Source organism: Chlorocebus sabaeus, chromosome 29 (assembly GCF_047675955.1).
Source record: "Chlorocebus sabaeus isolate Y175 chromosome 29, mChlSab1.0.hap1, whole genome shotgun sequence".
Classification (NCBI taxonomy): Eukaryota; Metazoa; Chordata; class Mammalia; order Primates; family Cercopithecidae; genus Chlorocebus; species Chlorocebus sabaeus.
In genome coordinates this window covers 1746447-1771462 of record NC_132932.1, presented here as the reverse complement: position 1 = coordinate 1771462, position 25016 = coordinate 1746447, and the positions used below count along the sequence as shown (strand labels likewise).

General features: G+C 41.6%; 1 protein-coding gene across 2 annotated transcripts; it reads right to left on the bottom strand.

Annotated features, from left to right (window-relative positions):
* Positions 1–1641: 1641 nt before the first annotated feature.
* On the bottom strand, positions 1642–24774 carry DAD1 (defender against cell death 1). Of its 2 annotated transcripts, XR_496905.3 has the most exons (4): positions 24470–24759; positions 11524–11698; positions 3823–3856; positions 1642–1870 (listed from the first exon to the last, which is right to left on the bottom strand). XR_496905.3 is itself a non-coding variant. In XM_007990770.3 (3 exons), the coding sequence occupies exons 1-2, from the start codon at positions 24678–24680 to the stop codon at positions 11568–11570; spliced, it is 342 nt and encodes a 113-aa protein (XP_007988961.1). In that variant the 5' UTR covers positions 24681–24774; the 3' UTR covers positions 1642–1870; positions 11524–11567. The 2 variants fall into 2 exon arrangements, 1 of the variants encoding a protein (XP_007988961.1); XM_007990770.3 differs by lacking the exon at positions 3823–3856 and having other exon boundaries at positions 24470–24774.
* Between the last annotated feature and the right edge of the window lie 242 nt (positions 24775–25016).

Sequence of the window (25016 nt, the reverse complement as noted above, 5' to 3'; positions counted from 1 at the left end):
GCCAGGCACGGTGGCTCACACCTGTAATCCCAGCACTTCGGGAGGCCAAGGCGGGCGAATCACCTGAGGTCGGGAGTTTGAGACCAGCCTGACCAACACGGAGAAACCCCCCCCTTTACTAAAAATACAAAATTAGCAGGGTGTGGTGGCGCATGCCTATAATCCCGGCTACTGAGGAGGCTAAGGCAGGAGAACTGCTTGAACCCAGGAGGCAGAGGTTGCAGTGAGCCAAGATCGCACCATTGCACTCCAGCCTGGACAACAAGAACAAAACTCCGTCTCAAAAAAAAAAAAAAAAAAAAGCAGATTAAACTGCTCAATCATAATCTCAGTGAACTAGTATCACTTAAGAATGGCAAACCATGACCCACATAGCCACAGCCAATTTTCGTAAAGTGACAGCGGAACACAGCCATGCCCATTTGTTTAAGGAAAAGCTTGCTGACTCCTGACTCAGTGTGTTATCAGTTAGGCAAAGAGCTAATAAGGAACACACAGGCCCAACCTTTTCACCAAGTTCCTAGGTAATCTTGAGACACACCAAAATGTGAGAACCACTGCTCCAGATCAGGGCTTCTCAAATCTTATTGTCCACATAAATCACCTGAGGACCTTGTTAAAATGAAGATTTTGCTTCTGTAGCGTTGGGGGGGGGGGGGGGGGTGGCCTGCGCTCCCAGGTGATGCCAATACTGGTAGTCAATGACTACATTTTGAGTAGCAAGACTCCAGAGCAGTGTTTCTCCGATTTGCTGTGCTCTGGAATCACCTGGGTAGCTTTACAAACTACAGATGCCACCCCGAGAGATTTTTACTTAATTGGTCTGGGGTGTGGCCTGGACGTTGGGATTTTCTTTTTACATTCCCCAAGTCATGCTAACGTGCAGCCAAGTTGGAGAAGCTCACATCTCATCATTCTCGGTAGTTGGCTAAATTTAAGTAGTGGCATTCTCAACATAGCTTGCACCCCATATATAGCAACCCGACAGCACCCAAGATGAAAACAGGGCTGCGAGCATGACACACATCGATAAGCCCAGACTTCAGCCAGGAGACCTACGTTCTACCCAAGCTTTGTCATGAACTCTGATCTTAAGCAAGTCACAAATCTGAGTTTAAATTTCCTCACCTAACTAATGAGGACAGGAACCCCTAAGGTTATTGCAAGAATAAAATGAGAGAATATTTGTGAAGGTGCTTTGGAGAATATCGTATCTTATAAGTCAACATACACATAACCCCCATTTTTCACTCTGTTTACATTGCCTAAGAAAAACATACTTCACTTTTACCAGTAAAACATGTTGAAACAGATGTAAATGTGGAAGCACATACTTAGTTCAATTTCTGGCAAAGTGCTTAATGATGCAGTTCCAGGAATGCACTGTCATAAGAGTGGAAGCACCTGTAATAATCGAAGGATTAGTAAAGGATTACCTGCTCCAGGAAGAAGACAAAGGACTGCCATTTCCCAGGGTTGTCAGCACTGCCTTTTGCCATTCACTTCAAATACTCTTAATGAAAACAAGGAGGCAGGTTCACAGATGTAAGTTACCAACTCATAGAGTTCAGCACAGAGGACCGAAGGGAAAAAAAGGATTCTGATACCAGTAAAGAACAAAAACAGAGCCAGAGGCATAAGGAGGAGTGGCATGGAGTTCTTTAATTAGGAAGGCAAAAGGTTACATTTAATGAAAGGCAGGTTGGATTAATAAATGTTTGTTAGAAAGTTGTTCTGACACAGAGTGAACTCTGGGCTTTTCTCTTGCATAAAAATCAGAGCTAGCAGTAAGTGCAAATCTGAAGAAAATCCATGTGTCCAACAAGCTGCCAGCTCCAGAACTCTTATCCAGGAAATTCAAAGAGTGAACCTAGAAGAAAAAAGCAGCAAGGTAAAATGTCTTATGATACTAGAGACAGGGCCCCAAATCCTTCCATCTAAAGTCTAACCCACAAGACAGTTACGGGGTTCCTACACTCAGGACAATATTTAAACCAGGCGAGAAAAACTAGAAAGAAGCAAGTATTTCTCACAGAACATTTTATGGGAATAGTATCCAGAAAAATTAACGTTCAAAACTGAATTTCAAGCACACCAAGGCAAAACCAACTAGGAGCTGGGAGACGTGTGTTCTAACTCCAGCTCTACCATTCATTAGCTGCACGACTTCACAGAAGTCACTCTGACTTCCCTGGCCCACAAATTCTTTGAGGTGAGAGGGTTGTAGTTCAACCTAAAGAGCTTTCCGGAATCTAAAATGCTTATAAAGCACAGATTTCCATTGGCAGGGAGGCAGGGTAGGGAGTAAGGATTCAAGAAAGAAAGAAAAATTCCCAATCTCAGCTGTAACAAAGGACCAAAATACAAGACATAATTTAGTTCTCATTTAAAGATAAGTTTATTTTTGGCAAGAAAAAGGTGAAGAAAGAGTAACCCCAACATAAGTGGCTACATTGCTGCTAGAGCCAAATGGAACTGAGATCTGTGAGTTGTAAGGTGGAACCCTCACCACAAGATACAGGCTTCCTTTAGTCCCTCAAAGCACAGCCTCTCACCTACTGGACTCCAGCACAGGCCTGGCTGGAAAACCTCCGGCCCTAGGGGCTCCACTGTCTCCAGCCATAAGCAACTGATTTTCCCAGTGTGCCATAAAAATACTGTTATCTCCTATGTGTACCATGACTCAAAAAAGGCTGGGAAATACTACCTTTCAGAAGAACCGGGCTGCCCCAGGAGGTAAAAGGGCACTGCCTTATTTGGTATATTGGGTCAAGTAAGTAACCTGGAGATTCTGGCATCAGAGCTTAAAGGAGAAATGTTAGACTTTCAGCCAGAATGCGTTTATTTCACTAACAATGGTATTTAGAGAAATGCTACATAATTGCAGAACATTGCTGAATCAGTGGTATTATAAGAAATGTGTAAAAGAGTGAGCAGTAACAGGAAGCAAAAGGTGTTCATAGTGCCAAACAAAACCAAACAGACCTATTCAAACTCAACTATTCATTCCATCAAATTTCTTAAAGCAAACTCTCTGGCAATAGACTATAAACCAATGCAACATTACAGTTTTTTTCAAGACAGATTTTTGTGCTTATCGTCCAGGCTGGAGTGCAATGGCGCGATCTCGGCTCACCACAACCTCTGCCTCCTGGGTTCAGGCAATTCTCCTGCTTCAGCCTGCTGAGTAGCTAGGATTACAGGTGTGCACCACCACGCCCAGCTAATTTTTGCATTTTTAGTAGAGATGGGGTTTCACCATGTTGGTCAGGCTGGTCTCGGACTCCTGACCTCAGGTGATCCACCTGCCCCAGACTCCCAAAATGCTGGGATTACAGGAGTGTGCCACCGCGCCTGGCTACATTACAGTTCTAATGGCCAAGGTGAGAGAGGACTAGAGCATAAAGCCATTTTCAGGGAACAAAGCCTTGCCTGACACTTTTAGAAATATAAAAGAAATCCTAGTTTAGTACAAAATCAAAGTTTCAAGATTTTATGATATTAAAACATTTAAATATAAGATGCTGAGGCCAGTCCACATGAAAGGCAAAAATTGACTCATGAGAGTAAGTCTCTTTGACAGTGGTTTTCAGAAAATCCTATTTACAAAGATCTGTCCCCCTCTTTTAAAGCAGATCTATTTACCAGACACTATTCTAAAAGCAGAGGTTCTAGGACTCTGAAATGTTAGCTCACACAATTGATTATTCAACAGCTAAGAAGAATGGTTTCAGCTGTTAACCAGAGCATAAAGGTTTCAGGAAACTGACTAATAAAATCTCCTCCCCTGATATCAAGACATGCAAAATGGATGATACCTACTGAGAAAAGTTAGCGTGACTTCAGTCTATTTCACCTGTGCAGAAAAGACAGTGCCATTTAATCAGTTTGTTGTAATCATCTTAAAAGAAAGCAAGGCATAACACAAAGAACTGTTAAAAATGACTCTATAGAGATAGAAAAGATAGTGCCAGCCAGGGTCATTTCTATCTGGAATCTGTATTCTTCTCCAGCAATATCTCTATTCAGACACTAGCAATCGGCAGACAGGTTCAAATACTGATTTTCCTTCAAATTCATCTCATCCTGGATCCTCGTCACCCAATTAAAACTGAAATTAGAAATAATGTGAATCAAAGACCATTCTGCAGAAATTCTAGGTTTACAGCTCAATTTGAATCACCAGTTTTAGAAGGCACAGACTGTATATTTCTAAAAAATGAAAGGAGCTTTAGCGATCAGCTTCTTTAATCCTTTCATTACAGAGATGAGAAAACTGTGACCTGACAGTGTTGACAAATTTGTCCAGAGCTGTGCTGTCCAACACCACAGCCATTAGCCACAGGTGACTATTTAAACTTAGTCAAAGTTAAATTAAAAACTCAATTCTTCAGTCTGTTGGCCACATTTCAAATGTTCAATAACCACATGTGGCTAGTGGTTACCATAACGCACAGTGCAGACCCTGAATGTTTCCCCACTGCAGAAAGCTCTATTGGACAGTGCTGGTCCAGGATCACCCTCAGTAGCCAAAGTCAGGTCTCCTGACCTGCATTCTCCTCCATTTCTCCTGGACCATATTAAGCATGGCCAACTATGCAGAAACATTTGAGATAGCCAGCCTTCATCCTTTCCTATCAATCTCTCCCAAATTTTTCCCATTTAAAAAAGAAAAGCATCCAGTCTGATGGTTCTGATGAAAATTTAAAATAAATAAAAATTTCTTAAAGAGAAAAGCAAATTTAACATTTTTAATGAAAACCCTCTAACATGACATATATATAAAGCCATCATCTGAAAGTCCTAAACATAACAGGAAGGAATATAAAGGTTCAGAGTCCAAATGTCTGTTATCCAGTTCCCCCTCAGTCACTTATTAGTTCCAGGGCCTGGATACATCAACTTAAGTTTCACCAAGGTGTAATTACCTAGGTGTAAAATGAGAATACTACTATTTGTCTATCTCCACATCACTGGGTAGGAAGGAAGAATCACATGAGCTGATGTATGTAAAAGTATATGTGGAATGTATGTGAATCCTACAAGCTTGTTAATGTGGGAACTATAAGACATTTTACAAAGGTTTATTCTTGTAAAAGGTTTCATACAAATATATGCATCTAGTTATAATCACATTTAACTTTCTACCTCCTATAAATTGATAATGGGAATCTGAAAATATGAATAAAAAGCAACAATTAAGGAGAAAACAGAAAGCAAAGCCCAATTGAGGAGCCACAAAAACAGTACAATCCTCCTCAAACACAAAAGAACCATCAAGAATTATGCTGAGAGGCATTAACAGTGGCAAGGGACTTTGATGAACATCCAGGCCAATCCTCCCACAGTGCAGACAGAGAAACTGAGGCTCAGAGGTAAGTTTATTTGTCCATTCAACTAGTTAACAGAGCAAAGGCTACAATACAAGTCTTCTGATTTTTTTTTTTTTTTTTTTTTTTGAGACAGGGTCTCACTCCATCACTCAGGCTGGAGTGTAGTGGCATGATCACAGTTCACTGCAGCCTTGACCTCCCATGCTCAAGCAATCCTCCCACCTCAGCCTTCTGAGTAGCTGGGACCACAGGCACACACCACCATGCCCCTCTAATTCTTTTGATTTTTGGAAGAGACAAGGTCTTGCTATATCGCCCATGCTGGTCTCAAACTCTCGGGCTCAGGCGATCCTCCCACCTTGGCCTCCCCAAGTGCTGGGATTATAGGCCTAAGCCACCGCACCCAGCCCCTCCTCTGACTTCTTGTCTCATGCTCTTCCCCACTCCAGAGCCTCTCCCATGAATCTCTGCCTTGGCTTTTCTTTCGTAGCACTTTCCATGTTTTAGCATCCAAGTAACTTAATAACATAACTTTTCCTTGCAGTTAAAAATTGTCTATTTGGTCGGGCACAGTGGCTCATGCCTGTAATTCCAGCACTTTGGGAGGCTAAGGTGGGCGGATCACAAAGTCGAGAGATTGAGACCACACTGGCCAACATGGTAAAACCACATCTCTTATAAAACTACAATAATTAGCCAGGCATAGTAGCACATGCTTGTAGTCCCAGCTACTCGGGAGTCTGAGGCAGGAGAATCGCTTGAACCCGGGAGGCAGAGGTTGCAGTGAGCTGAGATGATGTCACTGTACCACAGCCTGGGCAACAAAGCGAGACTCCATCTCAAAAAAAAAAAAAAAGAACAAAAAAGGTTTATTCATTCATACACTCATTCAACAAACACACACTGTTACTGTTCACAACTGAGTCCAGTGGGAGAGAGAAGAAAGTGAATGAATAGTTTCATAACAATGTGATAAGTGCAGCATTGGAGGTATGCAGTAGACTAAGGGCCCAGAGAAGAGGCTCTTATGCAACCTGAGGGGTGGGAATGACTTGGGTGATAGGAGTCATCCAAGCTGGGAGGATGGAGAAAATAAGGCAGGAGAGTTAGGGCAGCAATGAAATTCATAAATACAATTCTATTTCAATATTCTTTTTTTCTTTGGTAGTCTTAAAAAGTAGACCAAATATAAAATAGAGTTCAATAAACAAGTAGAGTCATCAATTAGCACTTTTTAGCAAATAAAACAGTAGATTCAAAGTTTTAAGAATAAAAGGTAAAGAACTAATCTCAGAGCCAGGCACTGTGACACACCTGTAGGTCCAGCTACACGGGAGCCTCAGGCAGGAGGATCACTTGACCCCAGGGAGTTCCCAGCTTGGGCAACATAGAAAGACCCCATCACATAAAAATATATATATAATTAATCTCACCTTCTAAACAGAGAAAAATGAGTTGAAAAAAGTTATGATGTGACCACCTCAGAAGATTTCCTACAAATTTAGGACAGTTCCCTTGGAGAGGGCTTATTTGGTGGCAGGACCTAATTCAATATAAGGTGGAAATATCAAAGAGAAAATGAAATAAAAACTAAATGGGGCCCTCCACCAACAAAAAATTAAAGATTATTGCCTGTAGGAGGTCACTACTGAGTATAAAAGATGTAGAACAAACAAAAAAAGGAAGCTCTCAAACTGACAAGGTGAAAAAAAGAAAACAAAGGGTCTATGTGCACAGTCTTGGTCTTCCCCTATGAAACAAAATCTAGGGCCACTTTAGGGTTCTATGCCCTTTTGTTCCTAACTCAACATTGCCCACTTCTGGCCAGAATGTAAAGCAACCCCCAACCCAGCATCTAAGCCCACCTGGACCTCTGCTGCCCCCCAATGACTGGAAAGAAACTAGGTTTTATAACACAGGTATCAGTAGCTTCTTCCCCCAAATTCAACTCCTCTTATGTTTTGTAGCAGTCTCTCAACACATGAAACATGCAATCCACTAGGTGGCAGCAAAGCCTACAGATTAACATCAAGATCCCCTTCCAGAGGTAATTTTCTAGATTACTATACTTAACTGAATTCGAAAAGCCAACACAATTGCATGTTTGTAAACAGTGCTGCCAGTCAGTTTAAAATGTTCTGCCCAACCCTTGTTCCAGCTAGGATCAAACACTGAATTTTTTAAGACTTATGGGAGAATGGTATCCATTATAAAAACAAAACCATGCTAACCAGGCACAGGTATTTGGCAACTATCTCCCTGGGAGTTGAGCACATTTTCAAGCAAGGTTTTGTCCCTTTGGGCCCAGTTCACGCTTCCTTCTGATTCAGGGACCAATTCATCAGGAACTTTAATTCTCAAACTGTGATCCAATACAGTTCTGTCCTTCTTTTCCTCATTACCCTTCAGAACACCTAAGATGGACTGAGATTTTTTTTAAAAAAGAATTTCACAGGCCAGGTGCAGTGGCTCATGCCTGTAATCACAGCACTTTGGGAGGCCAAAGCGGGCGGATCACGAGGTCAGGAGTTCGAGACCAGCCTGGCCAACATAGTGAAACCCCATCTCTACTAAAAATACAAAAATTAGCCAGGCATGATGGCAAGTGCCTGTAGTCCCAGCTACTTGGGGAGGCTGAGGCAGGAGAATTGCTTGAACCCGGGCGGCAGGGCTGCAGTGAGCCAAGATTACACCACTGCACTCTGGCCTGGGCAAGAGAGTAAGACTCTGTCTCAAAACAAAGCAAAAAAAAAGAATTTCAGAAAGAAACACAGAAAAACAAACATGGAAAAAACTAAAGTATATAAATTTTTAAATACTGAAATCCACTGAGCTTCTTTCTGTCATGCATTCATTCAAAAATATGCTGCCGCCTACACACCAAAAACTGATCATCATTTCAGGTGTGCCCTGGGATTTCTGGGAGTCAGAAGCCCACTGGGAGCATTTTTGCTTTTGTATTTTCATTTGTATAGTCTAAAAAATACTGAGTCTTTCTTGATGACCTGGATAGAAACATTAGTTATAAGATTTCTAGCAAGGCGCTCTTTTTTTTTTTTTTTTTTTAAAGACAGAGTCTTACTCCTGTCAGGCTGGAGTGCAATGGCGCAATTTTGGCTCACTGCAACCTCTGCCTCCTGGGTTCAAGTGATTCTCCTGCCTCAGTCTCCCAAGTAGATGGGATTACAGGCACCGGCCACCACGCCCAGCTAATTTTTGTATTTTTAGTAGAGATGAGGTTTCACCATATTGGCCAAGCTGGTCTCGAACTCCTGACCTCAGGCGATCTACCCGCCTCGGCCTCACAAAGTGCTGGGATTACAGGCGTGAGCCACCACGCCCGGCCGTCCTAGCAAGGCTCTCTCAACTTCAGTTCCTCATCTGTAAGTGAGAACAGCAAACCTATCTTCGTGAAATTATTCCGAAAATAAAATGATATAGAACAAGAAGTACTTAAAGCATAGCACACACTGAGCACTCATTCTCTGTTAACTTCCTTACTTCCCCTTGAATTATTTTTTTTAACCCAATGCCATTTTCTTTTGATCTTCCTCTTTCAGAGTAGTTCAGAGTTTGTCACCCCCAAATTCATGTAAGATCAGCTATATTACAGATGTTTATTTTTTTAACATCAAACTCTCAACTTAGTTGGAAAATAGGAAGACGTTCCATCTGTTTTGTTCTACCTTCTGAGCTGGTATAAATATTGAGAATTTACTTGGAACTGTTTTGAAAGTGCTATGGCACACTGCACATATAGCTGAGTTAAAAGCACATAAAAGGAGCAAATAAAAGTATATTTTTAAAAACTGAGAGTAGGACAGTGTAGTATATGTCAAATGAAGGATCTCTATGAAAAATAATCTGGGCAATCCCCCAGAGAGAAGGATTTTTCTATGAACATACTCTCCATAGAATGATTTAACACTGCAATCTGGGATTGAGGATTTTGCTATGCTTTGGACCCATAATTCCCAGCTGAACAGGTGGTCCTAGGTTGTTAATATGGTCTGCAGTACACAGTTTCTGCTGAGACTGCTTTTTTGTCTCTGCTTTTGTCGTAATTTTGAAATACTAAGCTCTCTGCAGTAGAGTCCTCCTCCAATCATGACAGCCCTAAGAAATAATTTTCCATGATTTGGTATCTCCCTGAGACTAGAAAACATCCTTGAAATGTTTGCTCTGTCCCGTTCCTAAGTACACACCATGACTCATCTAGAAAAAAAGAACTTCAGAAATCTAGAGTAAGCAATCAGAAGACTTAAGACCTTTCCAGAAGGCTCTACCAGGAAGCCCAAGGGTTACTCATAGTTGCAAGCGTGAGAAGGTCAATGTTGGTGGGTCAGTTTTCTACCTGCATTCAAAGTTATCCACTGGTAACAGTTAATTGTAACTGGCAATAGTTGTTATCCATTGGTCAGATAACTCATCTGCTGCCCCAGCTCCCAGATGGTACAGCTGCTCTCTTCTCTGGATTTATTGCAGCACTTTGTTCAGACCTTTACTGAGGCCCTAACTGGGCTGTATTTTAACTGTTATGTTTACATATTCTCCCCACTAGACTGTACATGTCTTGGAAGACAGAAGCCAGTTTGGGGTTTTTTTTTAAATTGAGGTAAGGTCTTACTATTTTGCCCATGCTAGCCTCAAATTCTTGAGCTCAAGCAATCTGTCCACCTCGGCTTCCCAAAGTGCTGGGATTATTAGGCATGAGCCACCACACCCAGCCAACAATATTGTTTATATTCCCAACAACAAGACATTGGCTGGTACATAGAAGGGGAGGGAGGGAGGGAGGGAAGAGGACAACTCAAGTCTTAATCAGGTCTCTAAGGAGTTAAACTGTATTAAAATAACAGAACAAAGTGGTTCTTAAAAGTTTTTCACTGAAATAAACCTCTCTGTCAACTTACCACTACCAAAATGATACCTTACCTGAACTAACAGAACCGTTTTTGAGGCAGTATCAAAGGAAAGGATTTATGTAACATATTATAAGTAAATGACTAACTCACGTCAGAAAATGAAGTATAGTCACTGTCACATTATTGCATCCACTTTGCACACAGATGCTCTAAAACTCTTGTACTAGATTTCTGCTGATTAGTATAAAAATGACAGCTTTCCAAGTGGTGACAGGAAGAGGCTGGTCCTAGGATATCCTTCCCCCAAATAGGATGAGATTTCCTAAGGTTCTCTTTTCTCTACCACCCAGAACATTAAATTTTGCAATGCAAAGGCAAATATTGCATGCATTCATCAGTAAGCTACATGGGATACCAGAAGGAGTACTGGGCCAAGAACACCGCTAGACTAGGGCACTTCACTGCAAACACTTAACTATGCCACCAGGGAAGGCCCATGGATTGTTCTAGGCCTCTGTTGTCTCATATATAAAGTAACAGTGTTGACATACGGTATGGAAACAGCCAGGTATTTATTAAAGCTTTAGAACTCTGCTTGGGAGGGAGGGATGCAGGGGAGGGCATACCATACATGAAGAGAAAGGCCAAGCAGAGAGGGCTTTTCAATTTCTGTCCATCAAAAAAACTCCAATTCTACCTCTGCTTTACATACCAAGATTCTTTTTGTAAGAGTTTGTTTGGGAGAAGGGAGAAAGAACTCTACTGCTAAAAAAATGGAAAATGGCAAATGAACCAAGCAGCATCCCATCTTACATTTTAAAGTCTTCTCCCAAGTTAACCCAATTTCCCCATTTATTTCTACTTTAAGGCACATATTAGCAAATGCCCACAGTCATTCATTCAACATACACTGGATGCTATCAAATTTAAGTGCTATGAAAACAATGGTCCAGCATTTAAAGTCATCTGAGATCAAAATCAGAAAAAAAATAACTAACAAATCTAAAGGCAAAACCTACCATTTATGTCTCTTCCAAAATCTCTGAGTTATTTTCATGGAGTTATTGGTGCAGAAATTATTGTACTAGCTACAAACACTAATTTCCTGTTATCTTAATGATTTGAAGAACAATAAGACAAGCCAATGACCACGAGTGGTAGCACTGATTAATTATGATATTAATGCATATTTTGCAGACCAATGGAAAATTCTGCAAATGTCAACAGCAGTATGGGAGACTTGCCAACCACAATCAAAACCAGTCCCATCCAATTTCTCTTCCTAAAATCAACATTACAGGACAAGGACTATGATCATCACTTACATTCTTTTAGTCTCCTACTCCTCAATTATGTAAATGGGAATGATTCAGCCAACAAAGTTCATGACAACAAGGTGCAGGATGGTGCTGGCAAAGAGAAAATCAGCAAAGGCTCGCTCTGGGGAGATGCCTTGGAAGTCCGCTTTGTTCTGTGGGTTGATCTGTATTCTCAGGCAAACTGCACAAGAAGCAAAACAAAAAAAATGATTATATGGAAGTATGAAATAAATATGACTGCTAATGAATACAGACATACCCTAGGACCCAACAATTCTACTCTAACAGAAATGAATGCATACATAGATCAAAGGGCATATACACAAATGATACCCAGATAGCCCCAAACTGGAAGCAATCTAAATGTCTATCAACAGTAAAATGGATAAATTACGGCATATGCAAACAATAGAATATTATACTGCAATGAAGAAGAACTTCTGCTATACACAAAAATGGATGAACTGCACAAGTAAGTGGGGCAACACAATCAAAACTTTATTTTTTTGGAGGGCGGGGACAGAGTCTTGCTCTGTTGCCCAGGCTGGAATGCAGTGGCACAATCTCGGCTCACTGCAACTTCCACCTGCCAGATTCAAGCAATTCTCCTGCCTCAGCCTCCCAAGTAGCTGGGACTACAGGCATGCACCACCACGCCTGGCTAATTTTTGTATTTTTAGTAGAGACGGGGTTTCACCATACTGGCCAGGCTGGTCTCAAACTCCTGACCTTGTGATCCACCCACCTCGGCTTCCCAAAGTGCTGGGATTACAGGTGTGAGCCACTGCGCCCAGCCAAAACTTTATACACACTGGCTGGCCAAACCAACTGGAACCCGGCAGGTCACCCAGAGAAAGCCAAAGCCAGAAAAGCCCGGCTCCCACACGGAGACCACAGGGCAGAACCTAAGTAAATATGTTGGGGGAACAAATGTACCCCCTCAATTAGATGAGGAATATTCTGGGATGCAGCCACATGGAGCCACTGTGAACTTGGCAGGAGACAGGGTCTGGTTATGATGCCCAGGCTGGACTGGAACCCAAGCGATCCTCCCACCTCAACCTCCCGAGCAGCTGGGACCACAGGCATGGGTGAACGCGTCTGCCCAGCTCCATGGTATTTTTAGTGTGACCTTCTATTTATGGATAATGATTCAGGTTCTCCATTATAAGTTTATTTTAAAAGTACATTTACTACAGTTTAAAAATGAATCAATTTAATTACTTTGTTTTTTAAGAAATGCACAAAAACCCTCGTATACAAAATCAAATTATTTTCAACCAAAGTGACAAAACCACTCAATGGGGAAACAAGTCTTCTCAACCAATGATGTTGGGAAAACTGGATATCCACAGGCGAAAGAATGAAGCTGGGCCCTTACTTTATACCATATACTACAAAAATTAACTGAAAACGGATCAAAGACCTAAATGTAACACCAAAAACTAAAAAACTCTTAGAAGAAAACAGAGCAAAAATTTTATGGCATTGGATTTAGCAATGATTTATTGGACATGACACCAAAAATACAGTCAACAAAGGTAAAAATAAATTGGACTATATCAAAATTTAAAACTTCTGTGCACAATAAACGTACAATAAAGAGCACAATAGTGAAAAGGCAATCTATGGAATGGGAAAAAATATTTGCAAATCACATATCTGATAAAGGGTTAATATCAGAATATATTAAAGTACCCCTACAATGCAATAACAACAAAATAATAACCAGATTTTAAAATGGGCAAAGGACTCGAACAGACATTTCCCCAAAGAAGATATAGGAATGGCCAACAAGCATATGAAAAGATGCTCAACATCCCTAATCACTAGGGAAATACAAATCAAAATTACAATGAGATATCACCTCTCAGCTATTAGGATGTCTAATATCAAAAAAACAAGAGTTGGCAAGAATGCAGAGAAATTGAAACCCTTGTGCACTAACGAGTGGGAAAATTAAATGGGGTAGCACTGTGAAAAACAGTACGGAGTTTCCTCAAAAAAATTAAAAACAGAATTACCATATGATCCAGCAATTCCACTTCTGGGTACATATCCAAAAGAAGGGAAAGCAGCATCTCGGCCAGGCACAGTGGTTCACGCCTGCAATCCCAGCACTTTGGGAGGCTGAACCAGGCAGACCACCTGAGGTCAGGAGTTCAAGACCAGCCTGGCCAACACAGTGAAACCCCACCTCTACTAAAAATACAAAAATTAGCTGGGCGAGGTGGGAAGGTGCCTGTAATCCCAGCTACTCGGGAGGCTGAGGCAGCAGAACTGCTTGAACCCAGGAGGTGGAGGCTGCAGTGAGGCGAGATCATGCCATTGCACTCCAGCCTATGTGACAAGAGGGAAATGCCGTCCTGGGGAGTTGGGAGGGTGGAGGGTGGAACCAGGCTCTCAAGCGATATTTGCATACCCATATTCATAGCAGCTTCAGTCACAATAGCCAAAAGGTGAGAGTAACCCAAGGGTCAGCAGAAGAATGAATAAGCAAAGTGTGATGTTTACATACAATGGGATACTCAGCCTTAAGAGGAAGGAAATTCTGGCACCTGCTACAACATGGCTGAATCTTGAGAGCATTATTTTAAGTGACATAAGCCATCATAAACAGACAAATACTACATGGTTTCACTTATATGACATCAAGAGTAGTCAAACTCCTAGAAACAGAACGTGCAACAGTAGATCCCAGGGACTGACAGAGAGGAGGATGAGGAGTTATTGTTTAATGGGGATTGAATTTCAGTTGCAGAAGACAAAAAAGTTTTGGACATGGACAGTGATGATGATTTTACGGCAATGTACATGTACTTAATGCCACAGAACTATACACTTAAAAATAGTTAAAATGGTAAATTTTGTCATGTTTTATCTTGATTAAAAACAAGAAAAAAAGGCCGGGTGCAGTGGCTCACGCCTGTAATCACAGCATTTTGGGAGGCTGAGGAGGTCGGGAGTTCAAGACCAGCCTGACCAACATGGAGAAACCCCATTTCTACTAAAAATACAAAATTAGCCGGGCATGGTGGTGCATGCCTGTGATCCCAGCTGCTTAGGAGGCTGAGGCAGGAGAATCACTTGAACCCAGGAGGTGGAGGTTTCGGTGAGTCAAGATTGTGCCATTGCACTCCCGCCTGGGCAACAAGAGCAAAACTCCATCTAAAAAAATAAAAAATAAAAAAACAAAAATAAAAAACAAGGGCCAGGCACGTGGCTCACTCCTATAATCCCAGCGCTTTGGAAGGCCGAGGTGGGCAGATCATCTGAGGTCAGGAGTTCAAGACCAGCCTGGCCAACATGGTGAAATCCCATCTCTAATAAAAACTACAGAAATTAGCTGGGCATGGTGGTACGCACCTGTAATCCCAGCTACTCAGGAGGCTGAGGCAGGAGAATTTGCTTGAATTCAGGAGGTGGAGGTTGCAGCATGCCAAGACGGCGCCACTGCACTCCAGCCTGGGCAACAGAGGCTCCATCTCAAAACAAAACAAAACAAAACAAAACAAGTGTATGCTATATGATTCCATGTACAAAAAGCTTAAAACTTGGTAGAACCGATCTATGGTAAGACAGTGGTTTTTATCTTTCACAGGGAGAGGATGACTGGGAAGATGCAAGGCGGCTTCGATGGTGCTGATCATGTCCTGTATCTTGATCTGGATAGTGGTGAGATAGGTAAATTTAAAAATTCATCAAGTTGTACAATTAAATTTTGTACTCTGTTAAAGGAAGAAAACATTTGACTGTCAGAGTTATACTGAAACCTAGAGGCTTTCTCAGAGAGAAAAAAAAAAACGTATAAGCAAAAAACCCACAAAGCTCTCTTATCCCCTGATTTAAAGGTTTCTAATTATACCTAGATGGGGATGCACTTGAGGCAACAACAAAGGGTCTGGGCTGAATGATACAAAGTTACAAAAATGTGAATTATTTTCTAATAGAATATTCACTTAATGGGTAGCAGAGTTTATAAAGATAGCACGCTCATTCACGAGGACCTCACAGTTCTCGATAAACTATCTTTGATCTCGAAGTTCCAGCAGCTGCTTATTTGTCTCAAAAAAGGCAGAAGACCTAAGCAATATAATTCATGAGAACTCTCCACTGCCACACTCTATGCCCTTGAAGATCCTTACAGTCACCATTGACCAAAAAAAAAAAAGGTAGTTCCAGGAATACACTCTTCCAAAGTATCTTCATGCCTGTGATAAATTATTACGCTGCTTAAGAAAACCTAAACTCGCTTCAGGCTAGCATCATCCCATCATTAACTAAGAAAACGCAACAAACAAATCTAATCCAAAGGCCAGAAAACTATCAGACTAGTTCTCCAGAGCCTGTCACCATGGCGACAGTTTTCATTATGCTTAAACATGTAAACACCATGGAAGCACCACTGATCTTTTCAGGTATCCAGGCCCTTAAAAATATTAAAGACAATGACTGAAGCAAGGGTACCAAGTAAACCCCTGCTGTAGAAAGGACAGATTCATTCATCCATTTGGGAGAGCAACTAGCAATATCCATTAATATTTAAAATGATTTTACCTTTTGACAAAGGAATTTATCTTACAGAACAAAGACATTCTGAAAGTATGTTTGTAAAGTCAAAAAAAAATTAAAACAGTCTAAACATCATATACTACTGACATGCAATGAAATCCCATGCAATTATTCAAAAGAATAAGGTAAATTCTCTGTACATTGACAGCAAACATATCTAAGATTTATTAAGTGAAAAAAAGCCAATCTTTTTTTTTGTTTTTTTGGAGACAGGGTCTCACTCCATTGCCCAGGCTGGAATGCAGTGGTGCAATCATGGCTCTCTGCAGCCTCCACCTCCCGGGCTCAAACAATCCTCCCACCTCAGCGCCCCGAGTAGCTGAGATAACAGTCATGCACCACCATGCCTAGCTAATTTTTTTGTTTGTTTTGGGTAAAGACAAGGTCCCCCTACAGTTGCCCAGCAATCCTCCTGCCTCTGCTTGCCTAAGGGCAGGGATTACAGATGTGAGCTCCCACACCCAGCCCATTCCTTATTTCATTTGGCCAGAGCATGGTGGCTCACAACTGTAACCCCAACATGTTGTGAAACCGAGGTGGGAGGATCGCTTGAGCCCAAGAGTTTGAGACCAGCCTGGGAAAGATAGGGAGACCCCCGTCTCCACAAAAAAAAAAAATGTTCTAATTAGCCATGTGTGGTAGCACACACCTATGGCCCCAGCTACTGGGGAGGCTGACATGGGAAGACTGCTTGAGTCCAGGAGGCAGAGGTTGCAGGCTGCAGTGAGCCACGGTCATGCCACTGCACTCCAGCCTGGGAGACAAAGCAAGACCTCGTTTCAAAAAAAAAAGTAAAATATTTCATTTATATATGATATGCATAATTATCTTGTCATTTCAGTTAGAATCTAGAAAAAAAATCTGAAGAAACAGAAAACTATTAATACTGGTTATTGGGGTACAGAACAAGGTGTTGAGTTTTGAGGAAATACGAGGGAAAAAAAGAAAAATTATCCACGAAGGTGGATAAGGTAATAAATTGATGTTATCATTATCGTGATCATGGTAGCCAGATTATTTCAATGAAAACATAGGAATCAGAGTCCCACAAAGATGAAAAGGACCTCAGAGGTCATAAACACCAACACCCCATTTGATGCATACAATGCCCAAGACATGTTGGGGTGGGCATGCTGGGGGAGGCTGTACTAACCACGCAGGAAGCTTTCCAAAGTATACTCACCATGTACAGAATCTGGTAAGCTACCTCCAGATGGAGAATTATCAACTTTCCAGAGCCTGTGTTACTGATAAGGGTATCACATCTCTCAGATGCATTGGAAACAAAAAAAGCAAAAAAAAAAAGCCTGTTCAAAATGCTCCACTACAAACGATCCTTCAGTCTCTCCCTGGGCACTTCCAAAGATGGAAATGTACTACCTCTTCAAGCAGCCTGTTCCATTTTAGCAATTCTGATTTACTCTATCCCCTTAAATGTCCACTTATTCCAAGAAATATTTACTAAACATCTACTACATGATATGCATCATTTCAGGTGCTAGGAATATGGCACAGAACAAAACAGTCTGGCTCTCAAGGAACTTTCACTCCTATGGAGAGAAACATATAATCAATAAGTTAACAAATAAACCAGGAACTACTAGATAGAGATATGTACTATGAAGAAAATAAAACAGGATAATAAAGAGTTACTGGGAAGCTTTTCTTAAACTCAATCATAACAGATGGTCTCTTTAAGAGGTTGCTATTTAAGACCAATATTTGAAAGATAAGGAACCAACCATGCAAAAATTTGGGGGCAGAGCATTCTAGACAGTAAGAACAATCTTGACATGTTATAAACACAACAAGGACAAACGCCAGGCACGGTGGCTCACACCTGTAATCCCAGCACTTTGGGAGGCCGAGGCAGGTGGATCACCTGAGATCAGGAGTTCAAGACCAGCCTGACCAACATGGAAAAATCCCGTCTCTACTAAAAATACAAAAAATTAGCTGGGTATACTGGTACAAGCCTGTAATCCCAGCTACTCGGGAGGCTGAGGCAGAAGAATTGCTTGAACCCAGGAGGCAGAAGTTGCAGTGAGCCGAGATCATGCCATTGCACTCCAGCCTGGGCAACAAGAGCAAAACTCCATCTCAAAAAAAAAAAAAAAAAAAATCAAGGACAGACTAACAAGACTATGGTGATCAAGGGGAAAGGGACAAGGGCCAAATCCTGAGGGGCATGGTAAGCCTTAGAAAATAGTATAGATTCAGTTATAAGAGCAGTGGAACAGTATAATGGTTTGCAAGGTTAAAAAGCAGAATTACTTAGGACGCAAAGAGCTCAGGGTAATGGTAATAAAAATGAACAGAAATGAAGACATACAGGCTATATTTTTGAGAAGACAGAGCTTGCTGATGAAACCAATACAGGAGATAAGAAAAATCAAGGGATCCAGGAAACTTAAATCTCTTCATTTAAAAACACAACCAGCCAGGCGTGGTGGCCCACACCTGTAATTCCAGCACTTTGGGAGGCTGAGGCGGGTGAATCACCTGAGGTCAGGAGTTAGTGACTAGTCTGGCCAACATGGCGAAACCTCGTCTCTACTAAAAATACAAAAATTAGCCAGGCATAGTCGCGCTTGCCTGTAATCCTAGCTACTCAGGAGGTTGATGCAGGAGAATAGCTTAAACCCGGGAGGTGGAGGTTGCAGTGAGCTGAGATTGTACCACTGCACTCCAGCCTGGGTGACAAGAGTGAGACTATGTCTCAAAAAAAAAAAAAAAAAAAAAAACCCGCAACCAACATTGATACCATGTACTAACTGGTGAAGAGGCAGATGGCTGGATGAGCAGGTTTGATCTTGGACATGTTAAGTTCAAGGTACATATCAGACATCAAGTGAAGACATCAAGTTGGCAACTGGATTTACTAATTTGGAATTCAGGGGACAGTTCAAAACTAAAAATATAAAGCAGTAGTTGTAGGTATACAGGTGTTATTTAAGTTTATCTATTTAAAAAAAAATACAAAGTGAAGATATCTACAACCACGCTCTCAGAGACGTGCCCAGCACAAAACAGCAGAAAGGAAAAAGCAGTGAGGTGAGACAGAACAAGCACGAGAGTATTATATTCAAGAAGAAACTTTCCTTTTACACAGAAGCCGATGCCTAAGTTAAATGCTAAACATGGCAAGAGTAGTTTCAGTAAAGTAGTGAGGACAGACCAATACCAAGAGTGGTTAAGGAATGAATAGTTAAGGAAGTAGGAACATTAATTATTCTTTCAAAAATTCTGTAATGATGGAAAGGAAATGGGATGGTAGCTAGAAGAATATCTGTGGTCAAACGGATTTTTTAAAAATGGACAATATTAGAACATGTTTGTATGATGGGAATGATCCAGGAGAGAAACAGAAATTAATGACACAGAATGGAGGAATAATTGCAGAAGTGGAGTCCCTGAGTGAGCAAGGGACGACCGGATCCTCTGCACAGGTGGAGCTTTCACAGGAAAGAGACACATCACCCATCATGAGAAGTCCGAGAGTACGGGTATAAAAGCAGGTGATCTGTTATGATTCAGTGGTGAAAAGATGAAGGAATTCTTACCCACTTCTATTTTTTTAGTGAAAAAATAAAAGCAAGATCATCAACTAAGAATAAAGGAAAAGAGGAAACATAGAGTGATTTATGAAGCCTATTTTGGGAAGGCGAATATATAAGAGAAACATTATTGCAGGACCACTGGCAGGGTTGGGTGCACATTGTGTTCCCATTCTCACCAATAATTCTCCATCAGGACCATATCCATATTTACTCGTCTGTATTTCCCACTACATTACAAACTCTGTGAGAGTAGAAGCCATATCTGTGTGCTTCACAAGTTGAATTCCCAGCACCTTGGCAGAGAACCTAGCATATCATTGCTCAGTATCCTGACTTGACTATATGCCTGCTCACCATTTAACATGTACAGTGTTCAGCACTGAAGATGAAGAGATGAGAAGACAGCCCCTGCCCTCCAGGGCTCACCTTCCAGAGGGAAGGCAGACACCCAAATACAGCACAGTGCCTTATCTCTCTCACACACACATACAAGGTGAAAAAGGAATAAAGTGGAAAGACCTCAATCTGCTGGAGAGTCAGGTAAGGGTTTCAAAGGGCAATAAGCCAGGCATAGGGGTGTATGCCTATAGTCCTAGCTACTCAGGAGGCTGAGGCAGGAGGACTGCTTGAGCCAAGGAGTTTGAGGCCAGTCTGGGCAACACAGCAAGACCTTGTTCTCTTTAAAAACAATAACAAAAAAAAGGAAATGGCACTGAGCTGAGAAGTCTAAAAAGCGAAAGAATTTTGAAGGCAGTCAAGCAAAGGCAAATAGTTTGACACTTGAGAGTGTTCAGAGAATGACAAGTAGTTCAATACTGCTGGAGCATAGAGTATAGAAGAGGCAGAGGCAAGAGATGAAGCTGCAGACAGAGAGGAAGCCAGATCATGAAAGAGCCTGTATGTCAAAAAAACATTTTTAATTTTACTTTGGGAAACACAAATTGTACATGGGAGCGACACAATCAGATTTGCAAGTCAAATCAAGCCTGCAAACATAGTAGAAGATGGACTGGAAACCAGAGGCTGGAAGACCAGTAAGGAGGATTACAGTAGTCTACATAAGAGATATTGAGAGGCTAAAACAGAGGATGAAAAAGTAGCAATGACATGAAAGATATTTCGAAACAAGACTATCAGGCACAAGGGTGGCAAACTTCTAATCTCTTGGATAACAGTTATGGGAGATAATATTAGGATCCACAGATCTGATGGATAATTCCAAAGGAAATGCCGGGCCCCAATTCAAAATAGCCCAATAGCTTCCATGAGACAGAAAACTCTGGACTAGGCCTCCTTGCCTTACAGATTCAAATTGGTTTTGAATTTGTAAACTAGGAAAAACAAAACTATTTTTTAAGACAAAATTACCTCATATAGATTAGAGAACAGAACAGATGATAGTTGGGAAATGACTTAAAAACTTGTTTCAAGACCAAAGATTTCTTTTGAGGACAGTCAATGTTTTCCACTTATCCCTTCGAAATAGCACTTTAAATGAGCACAGCTTTCAGTTGGGCAAAAAAGGAAACTAAAGGGCTGCCAACACTGGAACATAATTCTAAAAAAGGGACAGATGTCCTCTTCTAGAGATATCTAACTACAAGATAAACAGCTAACTGAGGATGTTTGAAATCTGTCTGAAATAAGAAAAATATCCCACCTCTGACGTCCTTTTAAAGCCAATATATTATACTCTGATGATCAAAAAAAAAAAAAAAAAGGATCTCTCAATGGCAACTTTCTACCTCTGGTTCCTTCTTGAAACCATGGGTAAGTCTCTCAGCTATGAGGGAATAGAAGAAAACAGACCATTTTCATACCATTAGGCCCAATAACAACAGGTTTTTAGACGTTTGGTAGCATTCTGAATTGGTTTAAAATGTACTGGTCAATTTCCAAAGAGCATATGCTAAACTAACACATGCAGAGGGAATAGAATAGACTGCCAAAAAAAAAAAAAAAAAAAAATTAGGGAAGATTAAAGAACTTTTCCCTTCAATTCATCCTACATGCTAACACCAATTTTAAATCTCTCCCTTTAAAATAGCATCCTCAGAAGCTTTACTGTTACCTACAGGATAAAGTCCAAACTCCTGGCTGGGCGTGGTGGCTCACGTCTGTAATCCTAGCACTTTGGGAGGCCGAGGCAGGCAGATTACCTGAGGTCGGGAGTTTGAGACCAACCTGCCCAACATGGAGAAATCCCGTCTCTACTAAAAACACAAAATTAGCCAGGCGTGGTGGTACATGCCTGTAATCCCAGCTACTCGGGAGGCTGAGGCAGGAGAATTGCTTAAACCTGGGAGACAGAGGTTGCAGTGAACCGAGAACATGCCATTGCACTATAGCCTGGGAAAAAAGAGTGAAAATCCAACGTGGGGGAAAAAAAAAAAAAGTCCAAATTCCTTGGCCTGGCATTCAAACATCTAATAGCCAGCACTATCTAACCCTTCAACAGTATCTCCTACATTTCCTTCTCCCAGCTCACCGGACTCCTCCATTCTCTTGCAACAGGAAACTCCACAGGAAAGTTAGAAACCCCAGCACCATAAAAAGGAACAAGGCTACCTTTGCCAACAATCAAAACAAAGGATAAGCATCCAAATTTCCCATTAAAATCAGTCTCCAGTTGATGATCTAGGCTAACAAATGGCAGATTAAAACCAGTCTCCAGTTGACAATCCAGGCTAACAAATGGCAGAAGAGGCAGGATTTAGGAAAGTCAGTGCTGTCAAAAGAAGTATAAATCATACCCTTCTGTGGCAAATAAGAATTATCATGAATCCCTTCTTTTCCTGAAGTTGCTTTATTTCTCTGGCTCTATTACCTGTTATCTAATAGATCTGGAAATTCTAATCCCCCTTATTGGCCCCATTATTAATATGCCCTTTTACTAGGTTTTTCTTCAATGACAAGCCACCTAGTTCCTGTTGGAGAGCAGAAAGGCAGTGCAGTCTGCCAATTCAATTTCAGCCACAACGGGCTCAAAAACAGGTCTTAGCATAAGCAAAAGTCATTTGCTCAAAAAACCTTCTGGCTTTATTACACTGATAATCTGTAACTCGAGTCCATGCCCACTCTTCAGCAAACCACATTCTTCAAAGCGTCCATGAAAAATCATTCTTAACCCTAGACGCTTATGAAGGCAGGGTGACTTCTACATGGAGAAGGCATCTTTTTAAACTCAGCTTTCAGACCCTGCCTTGCTCCTACTCTTCCAGACCTGGAAACAAAAACATCAAACAAAATTAATCAGAAGTTCTCATCAAGGTTTCTTCTCCGGGCTGGCTAATAAAAACATTCAGTACTGTGGTAGAAGGTGGTGGATGGGTGATGGAGAATACTTAGAGCAGAGGGTAATGTATCTGGTCTGATGATGGTTAACACATCCTGAAGGCAAGGATGCCACCACAGACAACCAGGTCTTGGTCATCTAGGACACAAGTCAAAGATGGTAACTAAATATCCAATCAAAAGGTTAATCTGCAACTTCAGTACACAAGTCATTAGATCCTCAGGCCTGTTTTAAATTCTGAGAAGTATCTCTGGTGTGTCAGAACTAGCAATGCAAATGTATAAAAAGCATTCTATAGGTCTCTAACTTTAAGCACAGCACCACTGTCTCCAGACTTTTTTTTTGAGGCTGAGTCTCGCCCTGTCACCCAAGCTGAAGTGCAATGGAACTATCTCGGCTCACTACAACCTCCACCTCCCGGGTTCAAGTGATTCAAGGGATTACAGGCGTGCGCCACCATGCCCAGCTAATTTATGTATTTTCAGTAGAGACGGGGTTTCACCATGTTGGCAGCTTGGTCTTGAACTCCTGACCTCAAGTGATCTGCCTACCTCGGCCTCCCAAAGTGCTGGGATTACAGGCATGAGCCACTGTGCCAGGCCTCTAGACAATTCCAGTGCTGTATTTTGTCTGTATCCCAACTAGACCATAAACTCTTTAAGGACAAAGAACACGTGCCTGATGTATCCCCAAAGCTTTTACCATGATGCCTCATATTGGACTGAAAATATAACTGATGACCTGACTGATGATCACACTGAAAAGAAACCATGAATGCTGGCATGTTTTCAAAGTCAAAGTAGCAGGTGATACCAGCGATAGAGGCCACGCCTGTTTTCAGTATTCACTGAATCCCCGTTGGGCAAGAAAAGTCAGATTTTGACAAAAATTGATGGAGACAGTTCTCGCTAAATATAGCAGTCCACAAGGTTACCAAATCCTGGAATCAAAAGGAAAAATAAGGCTAAAATAGAATTATGTGAACAAAAATTGGGTTTAGGACAGTGAAATAACAACTTCCTCTATAAGAAAAAAAGTAGTAGCAGCTAAAAGGCAAAATCAAGTAAAGGATGATTCAATAAGAAAAGCACCAGCATTTATATTCTTTGCACTTTCATTGAAACATTTTACCGAAGATTGGTAGTGATTAGGTCAAGATGACAGAGATGATTCAAGGTTGGGTTTTTCATTTGAAAAGTCTACTAATTTTAGACTTTTGTTAAACCTAAGTTAAAGTTGGAATAGGGTTTTCCCCGGACCAATATTAAGTGAAGTGGATCACCAGGTGGAGTAGCAGCACGAACGTGGTTTCTTTAGACATTTAAGTCCAACTCCTACACAGCCGTTTGGTATTAGGCATGTGATCTAAACTTTCTGGGCCTCAATTTCCCCATTCACAAAAAAAGGGCAATGCAGGCTCTTCTCATAACTTCAAGGGGCGGTGGTCTGATATAGAGTACTATGAAAACAAAAGCAGCACACCAAAGTAACACATTATTATTATGATCACTTATAGAACCATTACCCGCTAGGATGAAACTCCCCACACAAGAGATGAAGCCCGAGAGAAAAGAGTTGAAGGGGAAGGTTCCCACGAGGAGACAGTAACCGAATTGCAGCGCCCCGGTCAGCAGTATATACAGCAGGTACGCGTCCAGCAACTTCAGACGCTGCGGAGTGGAGCTCAAGTACTCTTCTAAGAACCGCGAAATGACAGACACTACCGACGCCGACATAACTACACGCAAGGTACTCCAGTCCGCGCGCCCAAAACTCCTAGAGGACCCGTCGACCACACCGGATGTGCTGTTTGCGCATGCGCACCGTCGTGACCTACCTCCGCGCCCCCGGTGTGCCAATTTGCGCAGGCGCTGAGGCAGGCCAGGTCGCGTAGCAACTACTGCGCAGACGTGGACTGCGTCAATAGCCCCAACTGCGTCTGCGCAACGGCCCTATCAATGAGCTGGGGACGTGTACTTTTTGTTCTGTTTCCGCCCGTCGGATTGGTGACGCCCACAGTTGCCCTGGCAACAAGACACAGTGGGAGGAAGAGGGGAATAGGCTTTACTGCG